Source organism: Vanessa cardui, chromosome 6 (genome assembly GCF_905220365.1).
Source record: "Vanessa cardui chromosome 6, ilVanCard2.1, whole genome shotgun sequence".
NCBI lineage: Eukaryota > Metazoa > Arthropoda > Insecta > Lepidoptera > Nymphalidae > Vanessa > Vanessa cardui.
In genome coordinates this window covers 9601636-9627710 of record NC_061128.1, presented here as the reverse complement: position 1 = coordinate 9627710, position 26075 = coordinate 9601636, and the positions used below count along the sequence as shown (strand labels likewise).

The 26075-nt window shown below is 30.9% G+C and overlaps 1 protein-coding gene across 1 annotated transcript; it reads right to left on the bottom strand.

The window, feature by feature from the left end:
• Positions 1 to 800: 800 nt before the first annotated feature.
• LOC124530557 (proline-rich extensin-like protein EPR1) lies at positions 801 to 25742 on the bottom strand. The gene is made up of 2 exons (XM_047104760.1): positions 25666 to 25742; positions 801 to 3098 (listed from the first exon to the last, which is right to left on the bottom strand). The coding sequence occupies exons 1-2, from the start codon at positions 25666 to 25668 to the stop codon at positions 1173 to 1175; spliced, it is 1929 nt and encodes a 642-aa protein (XP_046960716.1). The 5' UTR covers positions 25669 to 25742; the 3' UTR covers positions 801 to 1172.
• Between the last annotated feature and the right edge of the window lie 333 nt (positions 25743 to 26075).

The window sequence follows — 26075 nt, the reverse complement described above, 5'->3', positions numbered from 1 at the left end:
ATATAATTATTATTAATAATTAGCAATACATTATAATTATTAATGTAAATAAAAATACGATGTATAGTGTAAAAGTGTGCTAACATTTTTTTCAAACTTGATCTAAGTTGTAACGATGTTAACATTGATGTTGCGCAGCCATCATGTAAACGATGTAAAATGTCAACAGATTATAAATTAAAGTAACGTCAATAATTAAATGAATGAGTTATTAAATTAAATAATTTAGTATTCTAAATGCAATTATTACAATGATTTGAATTTTGACTCATGTTGGCAGTCCTAATGACTGCCTTTTATTGTATACTAGCCGCGAACTTGCACGCGTTTGAATTTAACAAAAAAAAATATAATTGTAGCCTAAGTTACTCCTTATTATATTAGTTATCTGCCAGTGAAAGTCCCGTCAATATCGGTCGAGCCGTTCCAGAGGTTAGTCGGAACAAACAGACAGATAGACAGACAAAAATCGTAAAAAAATCTTATTTTGTACCGTGCAAACATATGTATTGAGTAAAAAAGGGCTATTTTAATCTTACAAACAGATACGCCAATTTCATTATATGTATAGATGAATCAAAAAGAATATTATGTGTTTTGATTTTTATTCATTTGTCAAAAAAGTGCAGTTGTCATTTAAATAATTGTAAAGAAAATAAAACTCTGTAGACTGTAAAAAATATTTTCTGAAGCTCTCGTCTCTGCTGAAGACTTTGGGATTATTTAAACAAAAATAGTAAATGTTAAGTAAATTAAAAAGAATAGAATGTTAAAGTTGGTAACAAGTAAAAAAAAAGAAATATTTTAAAATTTATTTTTATTTAAAAAATATAATTTTACAATCTTAAAAATAGATTAAGGCAGTGGCGATTTCGCATTCGAGACTTTTGAGTATTATAATAATAGTTATTTATATATATTTTATACATAAACACATCAATAGATTAATGAAATATTTTGTACATTTACAAAGCAGGAGTGCAACATTGGTTTAAATAAATTTCGCAACAACATCCCTTTTAACTTTACTATTAGATTTAACAAATCAATACATCAACATTTACGTACATGAAAACAACAACAACAATATGTTGCGCTCAGCACTCAGTTTGGTATCACAATAATAATATTATTTAATAGTTATGGCATCTTAATAACATTTTTACACTAGATTAGAACACAAAAGGTACCGAAGGTTTGTCGTAGAAGTATCCTTGGTCGGGAACGAATGGCGGCCGTGTCGTGTATGGTACCCTCGTAGTAGAAGGCGGTATGTACACTGGAGCCCTTGTAGTTGAAGGGGGTATGTAAACTGGTGGCGCTCGAGTCGTAGAAGGTGGCACATATACTGGCGGGGCCCTTGTAGTTGATGGTGGAATGTAAACTGGAGGAGCTCGGGTAGTGGAAGGTGGTAAATACACTGGAGGAGCTCGTGTTGTAGAAGGCGGTATATACACGGGAGGGGCCCTTGTTGTTGATGGTGGAATATAAACTGGTGGAGCTCGAGTTGTCGAAGGCGGTATATACACAGGTGGAGCTCGAGTTGTAGAAGGTGGTAAATACACAGGAGGAGCTCTTGTAGTTGATGGAGGAATGTAAACAGGTGGCGGGCGAGTTGTAGGTGGTCTTGTTGGCACGGTAAACGGTACCTTTGGAGTTGGGTAATCGTATCCAGTAGTTCTAAAGTCAGGTATAATTGTTGAGTATGTTGGTGGTCTCGTAGTTATGGGTACGGGTGGTCGTGTCGGTGGTCGTGTGGGAGGAACCCTTCTTGTGGTTGGAGGAGGTAAGTATGTTGACGGACGCGTTGGTGGTGGCGGTCGTGTTGTTGGAGGCTGCGTAGGTGGCGGAGTTCTTCTCGTAGTTGGTGGTGGTAAATAAGTTGATGGACGTGTGGGTGGTGGAGGTGGTCTTGTTGGAGGCTGTGTGGGTGGCGGAGGTCTTCTCGTCGTCGGTGGCGGTAAATAAGTTGCTGGACGAGTGGGCGGAGGTGGTGGTCTTGTTGGAGGCTGTGTGGGAGGCGGAGTTCTTCTCGTCGTAGGTGGCGGTAAATAAGTTGATGGACGACTGGGTGGTGGTGGAGGTCTTGTTGGAGGCCGCGTTGGGGGTAAATATGTTACAGTTTTCTGCGTAGTCGGAGGTGGTGGTGGTCTAGTTGGAAACGTGAACGGCACTTTAGGAGTTGGATATTCATAGCCAGTTGTTCTGAAGTTGTCTAATATTGTACTGTATGTTGGTGCCCTAGTCGTTGTTGTTGGTGGCCGTCTGGTCGTTGGTGGTGGCGGAGGTGGTGGTGGTCTAGTTGTTGGTGGTGGCGGAGGTGGTGGTGGTCTAGTTGTTGGTGGTGGAGGAGGTGGCGGAGGTCTAGTTGTCGGTGGTGGAGGAGGTGGCCGTCTCGTAGTAGGTGGTAAATACGTAGGTGGTTGAGTAGGTGGAGGAGGCGGTCTTGTTCTTGGAGTTGACGGTGGTGGTGGTCTTGTTGAAGGAGGGAATGGAACTCTCGGAGTGCTGTAATAGTATCCATTTGTTGACGGTGGAGGTCTAGTAGGTGGTGGTGGGGTTGGTCTAGTTGTTGGTGGTGGTGGAGGTCTAGTAGTAGGAGGAGGTGGTGGTGGAGGAGGTCTAGTAGTCGGTGGAGGTGGAGGAGGTGGGGGTCTAGTTGTTGGTGGGGGTGGTGGTGGCGGTGGAAGTGTAGATTTTGGGGGAGGTGGGAAAGGTATGCGAGGCTTCTCATACACATATCCGTCATCCGTAGTAGGTGGCCGAGTCGGTGGTGGTGGAGGTGGCCGAGTAGGACGTGGTGGTGGCGGAGGTGGTGGCCGAGTTGTTGGTGGTGGTGGAGGAGGTGGTGGCCGAGTTGTCGGTGGTGGTGGCGGTCTTGTTGGTGGCGGTGGCGGTCTGGTTACTGGTGGTGGTGGTGGGAATGGTATTTTCGGCTTAGGGTAAAAGTATCCATCCTCATTTAAATCCGCCGATATAGGTGAACCTAGGACAGCATAGTTTTGATTTGGATTGCTTGGGATAGCACGGTTTAGCCGGTCCGCTCTGCAGGTTTGGTACACCGCGAACAGGACCACCGCGATGTGCAGTGACAGCCTCTGTAATTCAAATGAATACCAATTAATATTTAAATGAAGGCCCTTAATCAATTAATAATTATAAATAAGATCAGTATTACGAAGGGGCAATAATTATATATAGTTAAATAATAGACATGATGACAGTATTTGAAAATCACTAAACAATTGCATCGATTTAATGAAACTTGTATTATGAAGTACTAAACAACTATTTATTCTTTCGTTGAGAGTTGGATTGATAAATATTTCGATAAAATAAAACTACGAATTTTGGCAATTCACCATATTATTTTAAACATCAATCGCAGCAAATGACGTTACCTTTGAGTACAAGTTTATTCTGTGGCATAGATATACACTTAATACACTTATACTAGCTAGTGCACTACTCAACCGTGACGTCACTAGCGACGCCACGGCGACGGCTTGTGTTTTGGTGCGAATTTTAAATTTAAAAACTTAAATGTCCTCTTTTCCTACTAAAAATAAACTGAAACCAAAAATATGATATTCATTCATTCATAATGTATGTTTTCGAACATTATAAGATAGTTTTTCAAAATGTGTCATCATGCCTATTATAATATATATCATGTTTTTAAATTGGTAATAGTACTTTTTCTAATATATTTTATCAATGTTGGATATTTATAATTGGATAATTTTAAATTAACATTTATAAATTATAAATTAAATAGTTAAGAAAAAAATGATACGCGAACACGGGTCAAGGCTTGCCTCTAGATTTTGCAACGTCAGTTTAAATATTGTCTGACCTAAGGTCACGCACATGGTAGGTGAACATTATCAGCTGCGCGTACGTTGAAAACAAAAGTAATTTTATTTATTATCCTAGAATGCTATTTGTATATGAACGACGAAACGCAGATTATGTAAAAATATTAAATAATAAAATGAAAATATTTCTTTTATTCAGTAAAAAAACAATTACCCCCGAATATGAATGTATATTTTACAGTGGTTTTGTATACCTTACTTATATCGTCAACTATATTCAATTAAATTTTTAAATATACCACATCCAAATCAACAAACACTAACTTGATGTTTTTAGTATTAATTAATAAACAAACAAACAAAATATGTTTCCTCCGTATGTGATTATTTTTATTAATGAATTTTTAACTTATTTATAAATATTAAAAGTTTAACATAAATATGAACTTCATTTTATTATTTATTATTAGATGAAAAACTAATTAAACGAATAAAATATATTATTTGTTAATTAAGTATATATTGTGATTAAGTTTATATTGAGTTTAATGTACCCGTGCACGCAATTATTATTAGGAACACACTTACTGAACACACCCGTAAATGTCAAACATAGCTGCCAGTTCATATCATTGAATTTTATGGATTGATATCGACATCACGACATGTCGACTTATTAATAATTTTTCAACGATCTATAATTGTGAATATAGATTTTGATCTTTTGTTAACCTGCGCAAAATTATTAATACAGATAATACATTAAATAAACATTTGTTATTATTTATGTTGTTAATGTAAAAGGGACCTTAAACTCCTTTTACCCCAGTAAGAGGAATTTAAGGTCCAAAATTAAATCTCCGGTATGATTAACGTCTCGTAGTCACTAATTAATTATTATATATTTAAAATATCCATACATATTTTAGAAGATCCCTTTTTCCTCATAACTGGCTAGAAGAAATAAAAATTGAAAAAAAAAAACAAAAGCGCGCGGGATTACATTATACCGCCGTTATATTATCTTTTTGGGCGAGTTCAGTAACGTCAAGATTGGCGCGAATGGTTATTTGTTAAAATGTGTGTGTTTTATTTTAGAGATCTAAGATTAACAGAGTAAGTAGCTTACTTCAGTATGTATGATTTATTTATTTTAAAATTAACTCGAAGTGAAAGCTATTTTTGGTTTTTTAATCACTTGCTTTAAGTCTTTTAAACTAGTAGTCGCCTTCGGCTTCGCTCGCGGTGTTGGTGTTTAGTGTTTAGTGTAAGGCAAAAAAGTTGAGTTGTACTTTCTTAGAGTTAAAATTTACTTCATACCAAACTTCAACAAATTCGATTCAGAGGTTTAGTTAGAAAGAGCGCCAGATAGAAAGAAAGACAAAGTCACATTCAAATTTATAATATTAATATAGATTCTTGTTTTTTTTTTAAAAATATATTTGTAGAGTTAGATGACTAATGAAAGATCTATTGATCCAGGAAACTCTAATTTTATTTGGAACAATGCCTTACATATTAGGTATAACAAAACGAAAACATCTATAGCGCGATTTAAAATCCTACTAATTCATATAATAAAAATAATTTGATAAATATAAACATGAACATGTAGTTTACTTCTGTTCGCTAATTATACAATACACCAATGTATATTTACGTAGTTGTCACTTCGGGTAATTCGGTTGTTGACATTGACAAATGGTATGTTAAATCGATTTTTCTTATTGAGCATCGTGTTTCAAAATATTTAATGAATACGCATACATTTGAAGAAGTTTACCCAATCAGCTCTGCCATCCTAGTAAATAGGTACTAATTAATATTTAATCATCTTTGTGACGAAATTGTTACGTGAGGTATATTTAAATACGTTTATTAATATAGTGATGAACAAATTTTTAAGAAATATATGGACTAACTTAACGAATGATCCTTGCGTCAGAAATTGCAATAATCCATCTTTAGCCAAAATATGCAATAGCGATCCTTTCTTATTATCATGTGTAAATTCTGACATCAACTTTAATAAGCAACAATAATATCCTTTTAGAAAATGGCTGGAAGTTGGCCGTGTGTTGGCTATGCGATGGCCAAGTATAGCACCATGCGAGCTCATTTATTAAATCCAAACGCAAGCTTTCTGTCGTATAATTCCATCAATAAAATCAAATCACCAAATCAATAGAAATTGAAAAGTGCGAGGATAACTATCACGTTTCGATGTATCTAACTTTTATTTGCTGATCAAAATAAATTAACTAGGTAATTTGGTTTTAATCTAAAAGACCACTGGTAGATGACACCCGTTATGTAATGTAAGTATGTAAGTGTATATAAGACAACCGGTTTGGCTAACGTTTCAGAATATAGAGATAATTTATTTCACATAATACAAATACAAAACATAAATTTATTGCCGTTAAGAAAAAGTTTATTTATGTGTTATTGCTTAAATATTTTTAACAGGCGCAGCACCGTAAGATTACGCAAAAAATAAATATACGGATAAATGACGAGACATTATTTATTACTGAAGCCAATTTTAAGACAATTTTTTTGTATAATATTAGCTACTACAACTGCTAGAACTTTAACCTCTTTAAATTTAGATGATACAGTCGGAGTAAGAAAACCTTCGTCAGTTTTTTTAAATTAATTCCTTTATCAAGTCGCAAACTTTTCGTAACTTTTGTAACTAAAGAACTAAACTTACACCTGCATTTATATCAACATGAAATCTTTTTAATGGCGTAATCAGTCATTAAAATTTAATTTAGACATTATATCTTCTACCGAATTCAAAATTCAATCAAAATATACCTGGCAGTGTCATATATTCTCGATCGGTAATGTAATCAACATTACCGATCGAGAATATATATATAGCTCATACTGAGCACACGAAAATAGATCTACGAAAATAGATAAGGTGACAAACTTTTCTTACCCTGACTGTACATATGTATATTAAAATTTCTTGTTCATATTTTTAACCATCAGACTAACTTTTATAATATTAATCAAGTCAATGAACTCAAAAATATTACACCTCCTCATAATTGATGATAAACACGTCAGTAAATCTTTTAAAGAATGAGTAGGATATAAGTGGGTTGATTCTAGACAGTAGTTGGCTGAGTATGCGTATTACTTTATATGCAAATGGCGCACGAGAAGCGCATGTTCAATTGACATCTACATTTGTAATTTACCGCTCTGCTGTATATATTTTGTAATTAATTATTATTTCCACATTCCTTGCAAAAATCCAAAGCAACGGAGTAAATAAAAAAACAAAGAGCTATTAAATTATGATGAAGATGTTGCTTGACTAAGTAACAGCATTTACATTTTTTTTTTAATTGTCACATGATGAGACTCATGCTAAATGATGTGAAGGTGAAGGTGTGAACAGTTGTTAATTCGACAATACAACATTTAATGGTGAAGTTATCATATCGAAGTTTATTTAACACCCACAAGTGCCTGTATAAATGGTTACCTATAAATATCCCGTTGCTACCAACTCTATTTCGGAAGTTTTGGGGCTTACTGCGCCACACTTCTCTGAGACCGGACATTTGGCTACGATGTACTATATCATCATGCAGTCCTTAGTTTCAAATGTCTTGAATTTAAAGATTTAATATGTTAAAAAAGAGTCATATTTTCTTTGTAAAGCCTAAAGTTTTTAGGCTCATATATTTGATGCCATTATTTATGGAAATAGTATTGTATGTGAATCCTTACTTTAATTATTGTAACTAGTTCAACCCTTTAACAACTCAGATTATTGTCAGTCGAGTTTTACGACGATTTTTAGTTCCGAGAAAATAACTTTTAAGTTATATCGCGGCTACTGTTGAAAAAATATTCATAAATATATTGTATACAAATATGTTACATAGCTGTCGGCTATTAATCTCAAATTAAGTAACTAAACGTCTTTTAATATACTATTAAGTCAAAGGGCAAGTAGCGGATCTTCAAAGTAAGACAAACGTGCCCTCCAGATAGTAATAAATCAATTTTAAGAAGTCTGTTACTTCATTGAAAAGGTTGTATTTTAATGTTACATCGTCTGTGAGTATATTACAAATAGCGAGACAATTCCAAAGTGTAGACCAATTTTTGTAACAAACATATATTTGACCTTTATTACAAAAAAAAAAAAATCAAATTGATTAACAGCGCCATGGTATATTGTTTGTTGTTTTTCACTAGAAATTTCATAAGACTGATATTAACAAAAAACATATATGAGATTTGTTTTATGCTATTCATGGGAATTTTTATCATTTTTTGATTTGTAGGTATGTTCACCTTAGCAAATGAAAAATCTAGCAAGCCTTTTTTTAAATTGTTTTTCATCTCTCATCTCAAACTACATCATTGTAAATTAACAAAAATGTTGATTGAATCACAATAGGAACACAACAACAACAAGAACAATTTAAAATATATATGTAACTAAAGTCGGTCACCAAAATTGAAGAATATACGAATCAATCCGACTCCGTTTTTGTATAAGATATTTCTAATTGTATTGTACTAAATAAACCGAAACGAGTATATTTTATCAGTTTCTGACAGTGAGTAGAACTAGTTTTCAAAATACAACTTTTTCAATATAAGAGAAATAATAGTCATAAATCCTGAAGATACGACATTACTACTAGAATTATTTATTTTAAAACGGCGAACGTGCGTCGAACCATTTGTATTGTTATCTTACACCTAAGATCTTACATAAGATGTAACGGATGCCTGCCAAAAGCTAATTTCACAAGCACGGGGTCAATGTTTTATCGCAAATCTATGTGTTTATCGCATAACAAAGTCAAATATATGCAGTTCACTAAGCTTGCTTAAAATATACGTAAATGCAATCTCATGAACCTGACCTCAAAATTACGCAAACTAACAAACAAACGCTTCACGGAATGTTAAGAAAACTGGTACAGAGCATAATTTAGTAAAACGATTTTACATCGTGCAAAATTTGTTATATAAGTTATAGAGAAATAGTTCGAAAACATTTCACTGCAAGGTTGTCCAAGAATTGGGTTGTGTCTATTGTTGACTTATTTCGTTATAGTTGGTTGTGAAAATAGCTCTGTTTTGCTTTGCATATTAACAATTATGACTAATTATTTATTGCATAGAGTATTTAGTCACATTCTTATGTATATTTTGTTACCATATCGGTTAAAAACCAAAAAATACAGTTTGGGCGTCTTTATAAAGCGAAATAATACAGTTGTTAATACAGACTTCTTTATGTAACTGAATAATTGGTTTAAGCATTAAGGTAAACTTTAATAAAATTAATAAATAGTAAACTTTACTATTTAAATTAAAATAGCATAAATATCCAAGACAATAAAATAGTTTGTGGTACACGTTTTAACTATTCTAATGTCATTTTAAATTAATTATAGTGATATTTAAAATACTAGTTAAAAACAAGGTTTTAAAGTGCGAAACATTTTCATTTTATTAACCTCTTCAAACTAAGGTCAAATTTAAATGTATCGGTAAGTCATCGGGTTACGACCTCAAATCTTCAAATGTTAATATTTATTCTTCATAACCTTTTAATAAAAATTGACATTTCATGGATCATCCTTATCGCATCGAGATGGCGTTGAAACGAAAACGTCAATAAAAGGTGATATATTATATTGATAAATGGTAGAATTAAGTGTCGAATTTCTGTTATGGAGATGTTGTTGGAGTTGGAGATGCCAAATTATTACATAGTAGTACGCTGCAAAACTCATTATTGAAAGTCATGGGATTATAAATGTGTTAAGAAACATTCGTTTTGGTGTATAATAACTAATTCCGTTAAAGATAAAATCAGAACATTCAGAACGTACATCCGCTATGTTTCTTCACTAACCCTTATCTGCCATAAGGTTGTTTTCGTCCAACTTATCACTGTCATAAATTAAAATTAATTACTTTTACAGACCCAGACCAAGTCATAAAAAAACAGTGTTTTATGTGAAATATTCGTCAGGAAAATATCTAGGCGATTATAGTTTGTGTTAGCAGGTCCTTCATAAACGAGTTATGTTGACGTTACTTTAATGACACGAATATAAAAAATTAAAATTTAAAACAGTCGACTTTGGCTAATACACGGTTCTGTTAATTATTTCTTACATTTATAAAATTAATTGAATCTGCCAACGTCAAGCCGTAACGAATTAAACAAAGACATATAAATAATGACTTGAGCAATCCCTACCGTTGTTTGACGTGACATAATATCCACTTGACACCAAAACTAAATGGATTTTATGACAATTGTTATGCTTTAAGATGTAATTTAGCTCCAATTGTATTCAGTTTTGCAAAGCAATATAAACTTAAACAAATCACATTTCATTTTAAAAATGTTAAAAACACCTGTAGTTATTTTATCATCTACTAAAGGATATTATTCTGTTATCATTTGGCAGTTGTATCTCAGAATTTAGATATTTTTTTAATTTCTTAATAAAAGTTCGAAGCAAAAAATAACATGAAAGTTTATAATCAACAATTTTCGCCAATTTAATATTTTGAAAACCGAATCTGAGTGAGGAACCATTTATAAATAAATACTTATTTTAGCACCGCGATTTAAAACATTACCTACAGGTTTTTTGACGTTTTCTCATTCGGTTGAAGAGCAGAAATGCTATAATTGCTTTACGATGTAAAGAAATGTCGGTAATTCTATAATACGCGTGGAGAATAAGTACCTATCTCTTTCGATGTCATCGCGACCATATATGGCCGTGCAGGCCCTTAGCAATGTTACTCAATACCGACCATCAGTCGACGGAATGAAATACACCGACCAACGGATGCTTTATCATTAGACATGTATATAAGACATTGTACTGTATGCAACTATGACCTATATTATATTTATGATTGGAAATGGTCATTGCATCATATATAATCAAGCCCATATCTGTAACTTTTTAATTATTGTTTTAGATTAACACAGAAACACGAATATTGGTAATTAAACTGAAAACTGTTTTTCTTTCAAACACTTCATAATGTTATTTTCATAAATATTTATAAACAGAATTAGATTTTCATATTCAAATTACAGTTTTAAAATCATAAGGGTTGTGTTTTTACTCGTACATTTACGTAGCGTTATAATATTATATTATTTATAACGTTATTCTTGCTATCGATATTTTTAAAATATTGTAATAAAGGCGTACATATATTTATTTAAAAAAAAAAAAAAAAAAACAAAGTTCCGAATCTCTTTAAGCGACGAATGAGGCTGAACGGCTTTTGAATAACAGGGTTAAATTTATAGGCTGTTCGAATGAATTTATTTCACCATGTAACACATGTATGATTCAATGAAAAATAAATGTTTATGGAATTCTTATTGCTTAATTTTTTTATATTTAAATAAACTATGTTGTAATCGAAATTTCATTGATATTTAAGTCACTATAATCTGAAGTTTCCTTAAAGTCCTTGACATTTTACGCCAAATCCGTTAACCTTGGCCCAGCAGGTAGCCTGCCTAAAATGATACACAAAGTTTTAGGCTATACTTCGCGAACAGTAACACTATTTTATTAATAAATATTTAGGCACCTGACACTGTTTTCGTTCATCAAGTTTCGTACATGATACGTGACATATTTTGTAAAGTTTATAACTTCAAATACTTCGTATATTAGTTATACTTGGAACGAGTACGAGTTTTTAACTATTTACTTAAGTAATTAATCATAATTATAGGATAACTTCACGCCATGAATCTGAGTAGCGACGACCATATAGGTCTATCAACTGAGCCAATCGTACTGGTATGTGAAGTACGCTTGGTTGTGTTACACATTACACATATGAATAAATCGTATAACCTATTCTATATTTATCCCTCTTATAGCTTAAAGCTAGTATGAAAGACAATATATAATAATATAATACCCCAAGTGGTCAGCATCAAATCTTTTTACATCGCTAGCTAGTAAAATATTTGTAGGTTGTCAATTGTTTTTTTTCCAGTGTTCTGAAATTGGGTACGAGCATTGGTGCCTTTACCGGAATCCAAATCTTCAGAGAGTTATTATCACTGCTATTTTGTGTTATTTCCCTGTTTTTTTTTGCTTTATTTTATGTATTATGTTATTTAAATACATGCACTATAAAATTACTATGTATGTGTGTACAATATTATAAATTATTATCTAAGCATATTAAGTGACAATCCAGTTTGTTTATTTACATTAATTATTGAACTTATGAAGACTTAACCTGTGAATATTAAAATAATAACGCGATAATACGATACAGCCTAGGTAAACTATTTTTATTAAATGAACCATTTAGTACTTCGAATGAGATATAAATAACAAAAAGCAGAGACAAAAAGCGCTTGGAAAGTGAAGTTCATTTAAATAAATTCCACGAATAACCATTTGAAAAAGTCTATAGGCAGGTATGACGATTTACCTGTATTTATTTTACAAAAACAACAACAGCCTGTAAACTTCCCACTGCTGGGCTAAGGCCTTCTCTCCGCTTGAGGAGAAGGTTTGGAACATATTACACCACGCTGTTCCAATGCAGGTTGGCGATAGACCACCTGAAGGTAAACTGTATCAACTAACCATAGAGATGGGCCAAATAAAAAATATTAACCATCCCTTAACGAATCAAGGCTAAAAACCTTGAGGACAAAGATCTGTATTATATATCCTCTGCAACTATAGTTATACTGGCTCAATCACCCTTCGAAGTAGAACGAATCTACACCCATCTTTACTGTTTGTAATACCGTATCAGATAGGCTTGCACAAAGTGCTGCCTTCAACTAGGCCATTTGTCTGTCAAACATGAAAATCCATTAAAACAATACAATGTATATAAACAGCAACTTATTATGTAGGTACATTATTTGCGAAAAATATTCATTTTAATATTATTTGCTAATTATTATTAATAGCTTACACTGATGACCTTCTAATTGAGCTTAGGATCAAATGATGATAAAAATTCACTTTGACCTTCTAGAATTAGGAAATATTAGAGACGATCTCTTTCAAGTCAACGTTTTGAAAGCGTCGGATACAGGTCAGAGGTCAGTCTGTGGTTTCAGACAGTTTAGGATATAGTGTTTCTAATATTATATGATTTAGATAACAAATAGGATATCATTGTGCGAGTTATCACGCTTGTAAACTGTTCCATTAGGGATGTTTATTTCTCACCAATGTTAATGGAGCAGTTGCTGTGGTTTTAGACTTGTGTATAATTGTTATAAGCAGTTTAACTTATTAAATGGCACCTTTAAATATTAGACAAATTCACATACATTACTCTGATCCCAATATAGCTAAAGCACTTGTGTTATGGAAAATCAGAAGCAACGACGGTACCACAAACACCCAGACCCAAGACAACATAGAAAACTAATTAATTTTCTACATCGACTCGGCGCGGGAATCGAACCCGGGATCTGGGATTGGCGTACCCAAACCCAAAACCGTTGTGAAATCACATTATCGTCGAATAATGTGATTTCACAACGGAGGTCGTCAACGCACCTACATTTAAAGATTTTTTGAAATCAAATTGATATTGATCCTGAGCTATAAGCGGATTTGAATATTCTTCACAATATATACAAATATTATAAATGCGAAATTAACTGTTACTTCTTCGCACATCAACTGCTGAACCGATTTAGTTGAAATTTGCTGTGGAGATAGTTTGAGTCCCGGGAAAGGAAAGTTTACTTTTTAATTCACCCAATTGGAGGGTAAAATTAACGGTGTGTTAACTATTTTCAAATAAATAAAGTCGTATACATGTGGTACGTTCAACTAGTAAGATATTATTAAATCTTAATCAAATTCAATTCTAAACAAATATTGATATTTTTATCGTACAGGTTAATGTTATATTTGAAGTTTGAATAAACAGATAAATACACATGTCATTTTCAATTACCATTTGAGTAACAATTTTTTTAAAAGTATTTTTAATTATGTCGTCACGTGGGTGTTGGCACGTTGTGTTTTGTATTCACGTCGTATTGTTATCTTGCCTTCCGCTTCTATGATAATTTAATTAAACATTAACAGATGCTGTATTCACTTTTAATTTATAATGACAATGGAATCGTGATATAACTTCTACATAATATACGACTTCAAAAATAACTAAATATAAATTAACATAAAATATTAATTAATATATTCTCACGATAAAATTTTCTTCTTCATCAATACAAATATTTTTTTTAAAAAAAAAAGGTTTATAATTTTTAATTAAACTGCGACGAATATTTTCTATGACCGTTGTCAGCAAAGGCTTCTTTAATATATATTTTATAGATAGTATCTTATCATAAATATTTTTAGGTTCTAATACATTAATTAATTAAATAATTTCCTTATAAATGTGTAAGTGAAAGAGACATACTTATGCTTGTTCTCTTCTAAAACGTTAATAAAATGAAGGTTAATCATTGTTTTTGATGCATAGAGACGGACAAAGGCTATGCTCATTGAGATTGAAGTATTTGTGTATAAAATCGCTCTTTACATAATAATAAAGATATAGTCATTGTTGACGCTAGATCTAAATATATAAAATAATATAAGGACACTCACGGTCCGCACTTGAAACTTCAATGTGTTCTTCAATACGTTTTAACGATCCAATAAAATATCTATAAACGTTTTATAAAAACAATAAGAACACGTTTAACTTGCCATTTGTATGATAATAATAATTGAATATTTTAATTGGTGATGTGGAATTATCAAGATTTCAATTGTTTTTTTTTTAATTTGTAGCTTGTCACACTTATGACACAGTTTTATTAGAACTATTCTTAATGTCTAATACGGTGAACAATAATATATTTCTAATAATAAAATACCAGATGTATAAAAATAATTAATAAAATGGTGGCATAATGATCCAAAGCATGATTATAGCTTATAAGTTGAAATATTTGAATTGGTTTGACATTTGTCCGTAATTTTCGTTGCAGCTTTGTCTTTAATATATCTGTTGATAATGAAAACTAATTATCTAAATGTATATTTCTTCAATTTCGTTACTCGAACTTAGGCATAAGCAATAAGTGAGCCAAAATACGTATCTAGTGTTTTATCAGCTGAGCCAGAAGGTCAATTGAAAGAAAGGAGTTAAGAATATTTAAAAAAAAAAATGTTTATTTCTAGCTATTTTATAAGGTACCACTAAAGAATATGCTTCTTTATCATTAATAGTAAGAGACAAGCGAATTCAAACAAGAAATTGTACGTATGTGTGAGAAAATATCGTTTTTGTACATTACACTACATATGCAAAATGCATACAGAAAAGTTGCACACACATGTAAGTGATATTTAGATAAAAGTGGGTAAGCAATAAAGTTATATAAGCAGCATGCACGGTCAAGTCTGTCTTGCCATTTAAACACTCAAAGGATCCAAAGATTATACAATCAATTAGAGCTGCTTTCTTCATACGAGACGTACACGATATATAATACGGTGACGATTGTTTATTTATGATATATTATTTAATTTAATCTCAAAACTTAATACTGTCTTTATCTCAGAATAAAATTGATAACTCTGAATAATATTCTTCTCGACTATAATCTGTATGTATAGCTATATATGCTGTCCTCAGGGTTTAAAGTAATATCGTGAGGAAATGTCACGATATTAATATAAAAAACGAAAATTAAGAAAGATCTATAATTTCATTTTAATAGTCAATTTAGAATGTATTATATAAAATTAGTCCAAAATCACCAGGACCCAATTCAATTTTATAATATATGTAGGTGTTTTGGTATTCTTCAATACCAGTTGATTTATTGTTAAAATCTTTGTTTAATAGAGCTGTTGCGGATACGATGATAACATCAATACCATATATGGAAGTGGTCTAAATTCGAAACAAATTTATATAAACTATTTTGACCTTGACCGAAGTTTGATTTTATTTTTGTTATTGTGTATTATTTATAAACAAAAAATAATAACTTATATACTTTTTTTTTTAAATACCATTTGGTATGTAATCAAGTATTGGCATTTAAGAAGACAAATTTAAATAAAGAATGGTTACTTAAAAAATATATTTGAATATATTTTTTTTTAAAAGTTTTTATATAGTTATTGTTGTTCTGAGATATTTATTGTTAACTATATTTAATAAACTTTAACTTTTTGTCATGTGATGAGAAACAAATACTTTAGAAAGAAGACAATATTTTTGTACAAAAGTCTTGTAATAATATGACATTTTAAAAATAGCATATAAGTCAATCAAAACACTTGATAACATGACTGATTATAAAGTAAGTAAAGATATTTTTTATTCAACACGGATACCCAAAGATCCGTATTATTCTTCCTTATAAGACTCTTCAGCGACCTTTGGCATATTCGCTTCTATATCTTAAATCTACAACTATTCTTGTCAACAATTATGTACACGAAATACAAGCTTTTACGATGTACGTGTTAAGAACGAAAGTGGTGTGAAATATTTTAACCGGTTTATGCGCACTGCGATGATCTCGTGGCGTTGTATGGGCGTTGACATTGAAATCTTTGAATAATTTTTCATATTAATAAGCTAATTTCGAATGTGACTGTTATGTGTTTGGCGATAAGAACTATTAAGTGTAATTATGTTTTTAGTAAATATTGTGCATTGCAATGTTTTTGCGGAAATCCTGGTTGTAAATAATTGTGAATGATATTTTGATGGAGAGGGAGTTTCGTCTATAGTAAGACGTAGGTATACTTGTATCTGCAATCTGTAACTGCTAAGATTTTTTTTTATTTAAAGTTCCATTAAACTCATATCTTTATTTTTAATTTATTAATCGACTGTTTGCTTTTTATAATCATTTCCATTGCAGGAAAATAATTGTCATGTTAATTTTGCGTTCTTTAGGCGCAACACAACTAACTCATTAATTTTTTATCATTGACCTTAAAGTATTTTGTCACATTAATAAAATTCAAACGTGTTTTGCAATATTGAGAAAGTGATTTCCGAAAATTGATGGATACCCTCCCACAAGGTCCACCAGTTCGATGTTGAGTAACATCAAGATCATCTTGTGTGACTCATTAAGATGAAATATTTCTTTAATAAATGTGCAATACTCTGATACGTTAAAAATAATATAATTTGATACAGAAACACGCTAAGACTCATTATGATAAACTCTTAATCATAATTAATAACTATACTAGCTGAACTTAATATAAGTAGATTTAATAAAAGATATTTTGCAGTGGGTCTTGCGCACCAAGCTGTACCACCAAGTGATATTTAAGAGGGCTATGTGCATAGCCAGTCAGATTATCTGATGAGTGCTCGTAAATTTTAAAGCCTAACATCCATACTTAGTATGGTTGTGTTTCGGCTTAAATAATGAATGAAGCCAGTAGGAGTAGAGCTATAGGAACACCTCTTTATACATCTGTTTCTTTCCTCTACCTCTATAGTGCTGCCTCTTGTGCATGTTTCTTAAACGTTACTAAACTATGTTTTATACCAGTAAAAACTAATCTGAATACTCTTTATAATACTGGTGTACTTATAGGAGTTTTTTGATTTGATTTGATTGAACAAGAGATATAAAATCTTAGTCGATTGGTTAGTAAACTAATATCAGTGGCGCATTGGCGATAAGTAGGTATAATATGAGGAATATTTTTTACAGTCAATTGTCAATTTGCCAGTCCACATAACTATTTTACACAAAAAATTCTAATATTACTTATAACAAACTACTACAATCGAAGTGGACATGGAAACCATATACAATGCTTTTAAAATTAAAATTAAATAAACCTTAATAACTATTAAGAATATTTTAAGGCTGTGTTAATAACATACCTATCAAAAATGAAATAAAAAAAATGTTCATAAAACTCGAATGTTAAAAACAAGAATCTGGTTTCTGAGTTAGATTATAAAATAAAACGGCTTTGACGAGTATTCTCATATAGACGGAAATAATAAATAATACCTTCTAATAATGTTAAATTAGTACAGTCATTTATTGAATTGAAAATATATATCAGTACTAATAACTACATATAAATGCGAAAATAAATTTGTCTATCTGTCATTTGTTCCCGGCTGAACATCTGAAAGAAATTTGATGATATTAGTAAGGAGCAACTCCCAGGAAGAAAGGACATAGCGGACTTTTTATGTCTTATACAAGACAACGAAATTACGGATGACACTGAGCATTTTATATATTTGTATTATTAAGTATTACAATGGTATACATATAATCAACTAAATAAGTAAAAAAGGGTTATGGTATAAATTCGAAACGATGCTATACTAGTTGAAAATAAATACGACAAATGAAAGTCCATTACAATTTCGTCAACTCTATATACATAAAAACTTAAACTTATAAAGGTATTCTGGTCTTTGTCAGTATTAGACATCAACGCGCTGTTATTATAGAGTTCATCGCTAAATTACGACCGCTGCTTTAGCTATGGCTAAATTGAATACAATAAATGAAAAATATATATCATCTTTATTTTTAAGTGTAAATGTGTATTAGTAGCACATTAAAATTTGTAGCAACAAAAATTAAAATCGTCAATGCAGATTTAACACAGATGCTATCTTACCAGCTGCCTTACTGACACACGCATAATATAAATACAAAATGTTTGAATAATACAATAATATGTAGTCATCAGTTGTTACGAGTAGAACAATGAAGCGTTAATTGCAGTTTTAGTTCAATTTATAATACCTCAGTATTATGTACATCAATGTAAAGATTCAATGCACCTGAATGCACGCAGCATCATTAAATTCACATTAATAATTTATAATAACTTATAGTTGTATTGTAATTATAAACTTAAACACAGCAGCGTGACCTAAAATAATAATTTGAATAATAATAATAGTGGTTGAAATGAACTGTAATATTTTAAAATAGGTGCAAATGTTTGAGCCGTCTCCATTAAATTTTTAAGTTTTAGTAAACGGCGAAGTCATGACTTTAGGTTGTTTATTTGTATGGATGTTACAACAAATCTATTTATTTTTGAATAGTTTTATTAATTACTCAGACTTTTCGAAAAACCTGTAGGAAAAGTTGATCGCTTAATTTCATGGCTATAATAAATCAAAGAATATTAAGAAACTCATTATATGCTATAAAATTTAATACGAATATATGCAATATACATATATATTATCTATTATACATGCCTACTTTTGAAGTTGTATGCTTTACCTAAACTTCTGAGTCTAGAGAATTTGGAATACAGGTTTATTTTACAACGTTAGAATTCGCTAAGAAAGGACCTCTGGAACATTTTTACTCTAACTGAGGAAATAGAACAACTTTCGATGAATATTACATATACGAAGTCGGGAACGGTATCATTATACTTATATTATTTTAATAAAGAAACACTATATGTAGATAATGTATAGGCCGAATGTCCATTGCTACAACAATTTAATTAGAAGTCGATTTTATTAAAGACGACATCTTCATACGCCTCCATCTTGAATATTATTTACATATCAATCAGCTGTCATCTCCAAGGTGCCATCTTGCGTAATGTTTAAGAACTATTTTGTGAATAATTTGTAACTATGAGTATAATTTATAAGCGATTACTTTTAACTTGAAAACGTTACATTGACACCAATATTTTTTTTATTTGAATATTCATCAAGTTCCATATAATATATATACTTGTTTTGATTAGATTTTGTTAGGTATATTTTAAAGTTTAACTGATTAACATAATTAATTTTAATTAAAATAAAACCGTTTAGTAAATAATAACAAGCTCATAACGACCTCATAGAAACCTGTCACTTATTATTTTATGGGTAGGTGTTTTGAACTAAAAGTGTTTCGAATGAAAGCTGAGGAATAAACCATGTTTCAGAAATAATATGCTTTAAGCAAAATATTGCTATATAGTTTCATAATACTAATGTACTTACAATATGTACTCTTTAATTTTAAAATAAATACATAAACAATACAAAACTTATCACCAGAAATTATTCAATCAATCAATAAACATTGAGTTTCTGGTGATAAGTTAGGGATATATAGGAATCATTGACTTCTAACTTTGTCAACGCCAAACAGCAGTACAATATTAATGAGACCAATTAGAATTATTTTACTTATAGTACATATTATTATATGCATCGTAATCCTAATTAATATTATAAATGCGAAAGCGAGCTAGTTTGTTTGAGCGTGTTTTTTTTTTTTTGTTGTCACGTGTTAACTAATAAACCGATCATCATTAAATACTACACTCATAATATATGTCAATGCAAGAAAAGGACATGAGGGGGTAGGTGTGATCGGTACCCTTTAATACCTTAACCGCCGCATCAAACATGTGACAATATTAATAATAATATACTTTTTTTTTAATTCGCAACACTTTAAATAAAAAACCGATTAAGATCCTTTTCTATTCAACTAGGCCATAAAGGCTATGTTAGCAATATCAATGGATATTGTTAAGATAGCGCATATGGCCCAATGGGCAAAACGACTTATAAAGGACATTTGCGTATCTTTCTCTGCTTGATTGTCGTGAATGTAGTCATCTAGAAGCCATTAGTCTCAAACAGCCAACAATCGACAAACTGTATCGACCGTGTCGCAAGACTGCCGCTCTGAACTGAAGCGAGGCAGATTCACAGATACGTATTCAAATCATTGTTCTATTGAAGAAGATACGTTCCACGTGTTCATTGATAGGAAAAATATGTTCTTTATGTATTGATCATTGTTAACGATTTCAATGGTTGATTTTATACGTAAAAAAATTAGGCTGTATCCTTGTATTGATTAGTAATCCTACGTGTTTAGTAATTAGAGCATAATAATAGGTATTTCTTCAAACGCATCTTGCTATTTTACTCACATGAGGTAAAGATACAGACAAGCTGAAAAATGTGCTTTGGAGGGTAAGTTCGTCAGTGGAATAATAAATATAGCAATTTCTGGTCCAATATTTCCAGCACTCTTGGCCACTATTATCATAAACCACTGGCTAATAATAATAATTGCTAACTGCAAAGGGCATGTTTTGATAGTACATAAACACGAGACCACTTAAAACTTTCATGTAATTCATAAATTCCTGGCCATTAGATTTTCCAGGAAAAAATACAAAAAATTCTATGTCAATATTCGACAACAACGTGAACATATTTTGCTTATGATTGTAGTACTAAAACCTTTGTGAACATTACATGAATTCTATTTTAAGCAAATATTTGCTAGTATAGGATATTTTTTTGCTCAGAGTAAAAGACGAATTATATAAAAGTATACCTTAATTCTCACATAAACTTTTCCCGGATTTAAACGTCCTTGAACTTCGTTAAAGACTGGTAGACTCTCCGGTTATTAATAAACTCCGGTTTGGGTAAAATTAATCAGTGAAATTTTCGATGAGCCGGTCTGTTTCAAAACACCTTTTAGAGTTCCGTCGTCATGCGGTTACTTTTATCTATCTCAATACGATGTATAGTTAGAAATAACAATTTTACTGCACTGTCAAACTGAATTTATAGCCATACTTTAAAAAAAACAGCATCGATTTGTGTCAAATATATATTACGACTGAAATTCGGATAGGTTGTTGTATCAATTTAAAGATCAGAATACTTGAACAAATAACAATCGTATAAATTAGACCGTTAAAATATTGAATGGGAAATTAAAGTAAAGTTAAATTAGCGAGGAATTTTAATAACATTTATTGTTTAAAAACGTATTGTCATATCAAATACAGAGACACGTAAAATTTAAAGGACTAGAAGTACACTAGTAGGTTATTCATGCGTCTAGAATCAGTGACACACTATTATACTAGTGTGTGTACAAGCAACTTTTAGCTTATATTTTATTCGACGCATTCTTAGCTTTGGCAGTCATATATAACCAATAGGATCTTATTAAAATAATGTCATACTAATTCGAAATAAAAAATCAACACTTCTTTAATTATTTTGAGAAGAATTGACGAATAGAAGAATTCGGATTGCGTCATTAATATTTTTAGATGCAAATACTTGGTTAAAATAAGATATATTATGTGAAAGAATCTAGAAGAGGCAACACTGTTGTCAGTTGAAGGCTCACTGAAAAAGGTCAACTAATGTAATTGACATTTAAACGAAATCGTCATTTAGTTGATCTACTGTCTAAAACTATTCTTCAAAGTGGATCCAGTAATCATTCACCGAAGACGTCGACAAATGTAAAAAACTAAGTTAATATCCTGAATGACATTTACTATTAACGATTTTAGGGTCAATTAAATCAGCTTATCTGTAAATATTTATCTTATTTACGTTGAGATACAATACAATATGAAATAAAAATTATTGTTAAAGTAATTTAAAGAGAAATTACAATGAAAGATCGAAATTGCTGAGTCCGTGAGGCGACAACTCGAAGTCGCTGTAACCTTTTCACAACGGCCTTTATTACGTCACACATCCCAGTGATCTGTTAAACCTTCGCTCACTGCAATAACTCCGGTATAACAATTTATATATCATCAATACATCAAATGTATCTTCTTATTAGTAAATATCATAATAATATAGTTCTTGTCGCTAGTTAAATCAAATGATTTATAATTTTATATCGAATGGTAATTACAGTACAACCTCGCTGATTATACAGTTTACTAATCAATTATTCAACCGCCAAACATCAATACAGTGTACTATTGGATTTTATTATGAACAGTGAATGGGTCAGTTTAATTATAGACCCAAATAAAATATTTGATGAAAAATGTTTGGTGGAATATTGGAAGATAAAGAAGTAGTTTGTACTAAATACATTACCAGTTCTACGAACAAAGATAATTAAATAGATGGATACAAAATAGGCAATGTAATTAAAAAAAATTCAAGATTTAACGAGTCAGTATACTTATATAGAGCGGTGAGATGAAAAAGTTATCAACGATGGATAGAGTTTTGCTTAGTTACAAATAATATTTTTTGTAATACTCAAAAGTATTTATGGCAAAATTACAACATTCGTTAAATTGTCAAACGACTTTAACTTTGTATTTCTGTTCACGTATTACCATATCGTAAAGTCGTATAACTTTTTATGTGTACAAGCTTTATACCAATCTAGCTGTCCAGACGTTCAAAATATAATTACTTTTAGGTCTTCGTTATATAATAATGAGAGAAATTTTGAGAACTTCCCTTTTTTAAAAACGACATACAAGGCATGCGGTTTTATATTATTTTGTGAAATTAATGAAATTATAATTAAAGTCACATGTTTTGCGTTTTTAAACTGTCAACGGTGATGAGTTATTATTTTTATAAGTACATACACATATTAGTGTAACAAGTTTGTGAGGATTTTGAATGGAGAAATAACTCTTTAAACGAAAATATTATAATTTCATTTAATGAAGTGTAATCTGTATTCGGTCAAAATTTTACCTTTCTTGTATATGTCAATAAAACCTCTTTAAAAACACAATTTCATGTACCTTCAGATCCAGTCCTGTCAAAATTATATGATGTGTCTAGTTCTTTTCATTCACAACACACATATTCCTAAACCTTTCCTCTTAGTAACTTGACTCTATATTTTCTTTACATAATTTTAACAATTTCACGTCTAGTAGTAATATCGACTCCTGTTTTAATTAATTAATAATTACTCTTATTCATATCATGCAAAAAAAAATATTTTAGTAAATACAACTTAACCAACAACAGTTCTGACAAAACAAGATTTTACTTAAAATAATCTCGCGATGTTTCGTAAAGGTATTGACGCATTGTTGTGAGGTAACAGTGAATATAACATTGATTGGAGTTGTAAGATGTCATCTGCGTGTCTCTTGAATAACATCGGATCAATGAAAGTGTTTCGTCGCTACTTCAACAATTAACCTTATAACGAGACCTACGACATTCGAACGATTGCGATGATATATGCTATATTTTTATAGTACCAGGTCTTAAATGTTTCTCTGATGACAGACATACACACGTGGCATATTGTTTTTAAATTCAGCACAAGAAATATCTATGAAGCTTTTTTAAGTGTGGACTCGGATAAAATTTCGATGTAACCAAATTATTTTTAAAACGGTATCGGTAAAATCTTTATCCACATATTCTCCTTCGCAAAATAATCTTAGCAGTATGTTTGTAAGAGCCCCTAAAAACACAAGACGTGCCGTAGAATGTATTAACATTATCCAGTAGGCCGTTTGAGTACGAATAGATCGCTGTACGCGATAATGATTGTCATATTATTATTGTAAAAACAGTTTATACATTTATTCTTTGGAACCATATCTTAGAATATTTCAAATTTAACTCATAGAGGAGTAATATAATTTTGCTATTTACTACGCCGTAAAGAGGTCACGAGTTTATATCCAGAGTCGGAAAAATAAACGGTTTTCTAACAAGAAAGTTTTAGTAATCTGATAGAATGAATAGAGTGAATAGTGATCTTTGTCTAGTTATATTGGATTGCCGTACCAGCTAAATACGAGAGTGGCATCACACTTGCAAATTTTAACACATTATGCTAAGCTTAACCCTTGAAACCGAAACTAAGTCAAGTGATTCGTATAAAAATAAAATAACTAATATAAAACTGATACGATTAAAATGTTTAAACGAAGTGATATAAAGCATTGTAACGTAAACTTGGCAGATGCTTAAGTAATTCTATAGAAGAGATAGACTTACATTTGAATATGTAATTACGTTTCGTGTATTGACATTTTCTGTACTCGAAATGACAGTCGCGAAACAAGAGGAACATCGCACGCTGGGTAAAAGGGAATTCGTGTTTCGATCGGACATATACTCGAAATGTATGTTTTTTTTTTTCAATAATTAACTTGAACGACCACCAATGAGTTTTCATATGCCAAATATATATTTATGAATAAATTAAAATAACAATTATATCTTGGGAAACCTGCTTTTAATGAATATAACTTTAAACTTTGCGAAGTAAATTTCTAGCAAATTTCCAATATTTACGGGCACTTGTCATACTTACTTAATACTTGACTTACAAAAATAACTTAGCATGCGATATCAGCACACGTTCTCTAAATATATTATAACGAATACTTGATATTTTTTTCCAAAAAAAAACGTTTTTCCTTTACATTCGTAATAGCAATAATAACATTAATTTTAATGCAGCTCATCTTCTGTGAGCGCCATCATTATCGTTGACCTAGGTTCAAATACGAATGTCTACCACAGGCCAGGTAAAAGGCCAGAAATATATTATTAAAGTCTCGAATTCCTATGCGCATAATTATAGATATTTTTTTATAAAATACTGAAAAGTTTGACCTTAAAACCTTTTTTTATTTATTATTTTTTTTACATTTTTAATATTTTACAGCGTATAAATATCAATTTTAAAAGGTATCGAATTCATGCATACAAAACAGTTGGAATCCATGTAAAATAAAATATAATAAAATTCTAGGTATTTAAATAGAGTATTGGACCAAGATTTTATTGTTTTTCTCATAATATTATTATAAAATATAATTTTTAATGGTGACCTTCAACGTTTTATTAAAGTCGTTTATATTTAATAGCAATATACATAGAAATGTAAATGTAATATACTTAGTAGATTAAAAAATATATATCAAATATGTACTTTTTTTAACACACAATTTCAACCTTAAAAATCAATTAAATAAGGCACTAAGTCACTTGTAGCTAAGAAAAAAAATAGGCTCACCATATCGCCTGAGCTGTCCTCACTCACTGCATATTCACACACAACACAAACCGTGCGCGGACGCAACCCGTTTGACCTGCGCGCGCATCCTCCCGTCATATATAGCTTTGCACACCAAATATTTAGATTTCTTTACATTGGTCATTCATTGGTATATTATTTTAGATGTTATAATCAATTAACATCTCTAAAAAAATTGGTTAATTACGTATTTTTGCGTGATTATGTCCTTATAGGTCTTATAAGAAATAGGTCAGCAAGGTTAACTTTTGCAAGGTCACAGGATTGATCCACTTATAATAATACATTGATGCGTAGTAAAGTAAAAGTTATGTGTAGGTACATAAAAATAATATAAATTTTCAACATTTTAAATCCATCCTAATAAATGAGTATACGTTTTTTTTGTA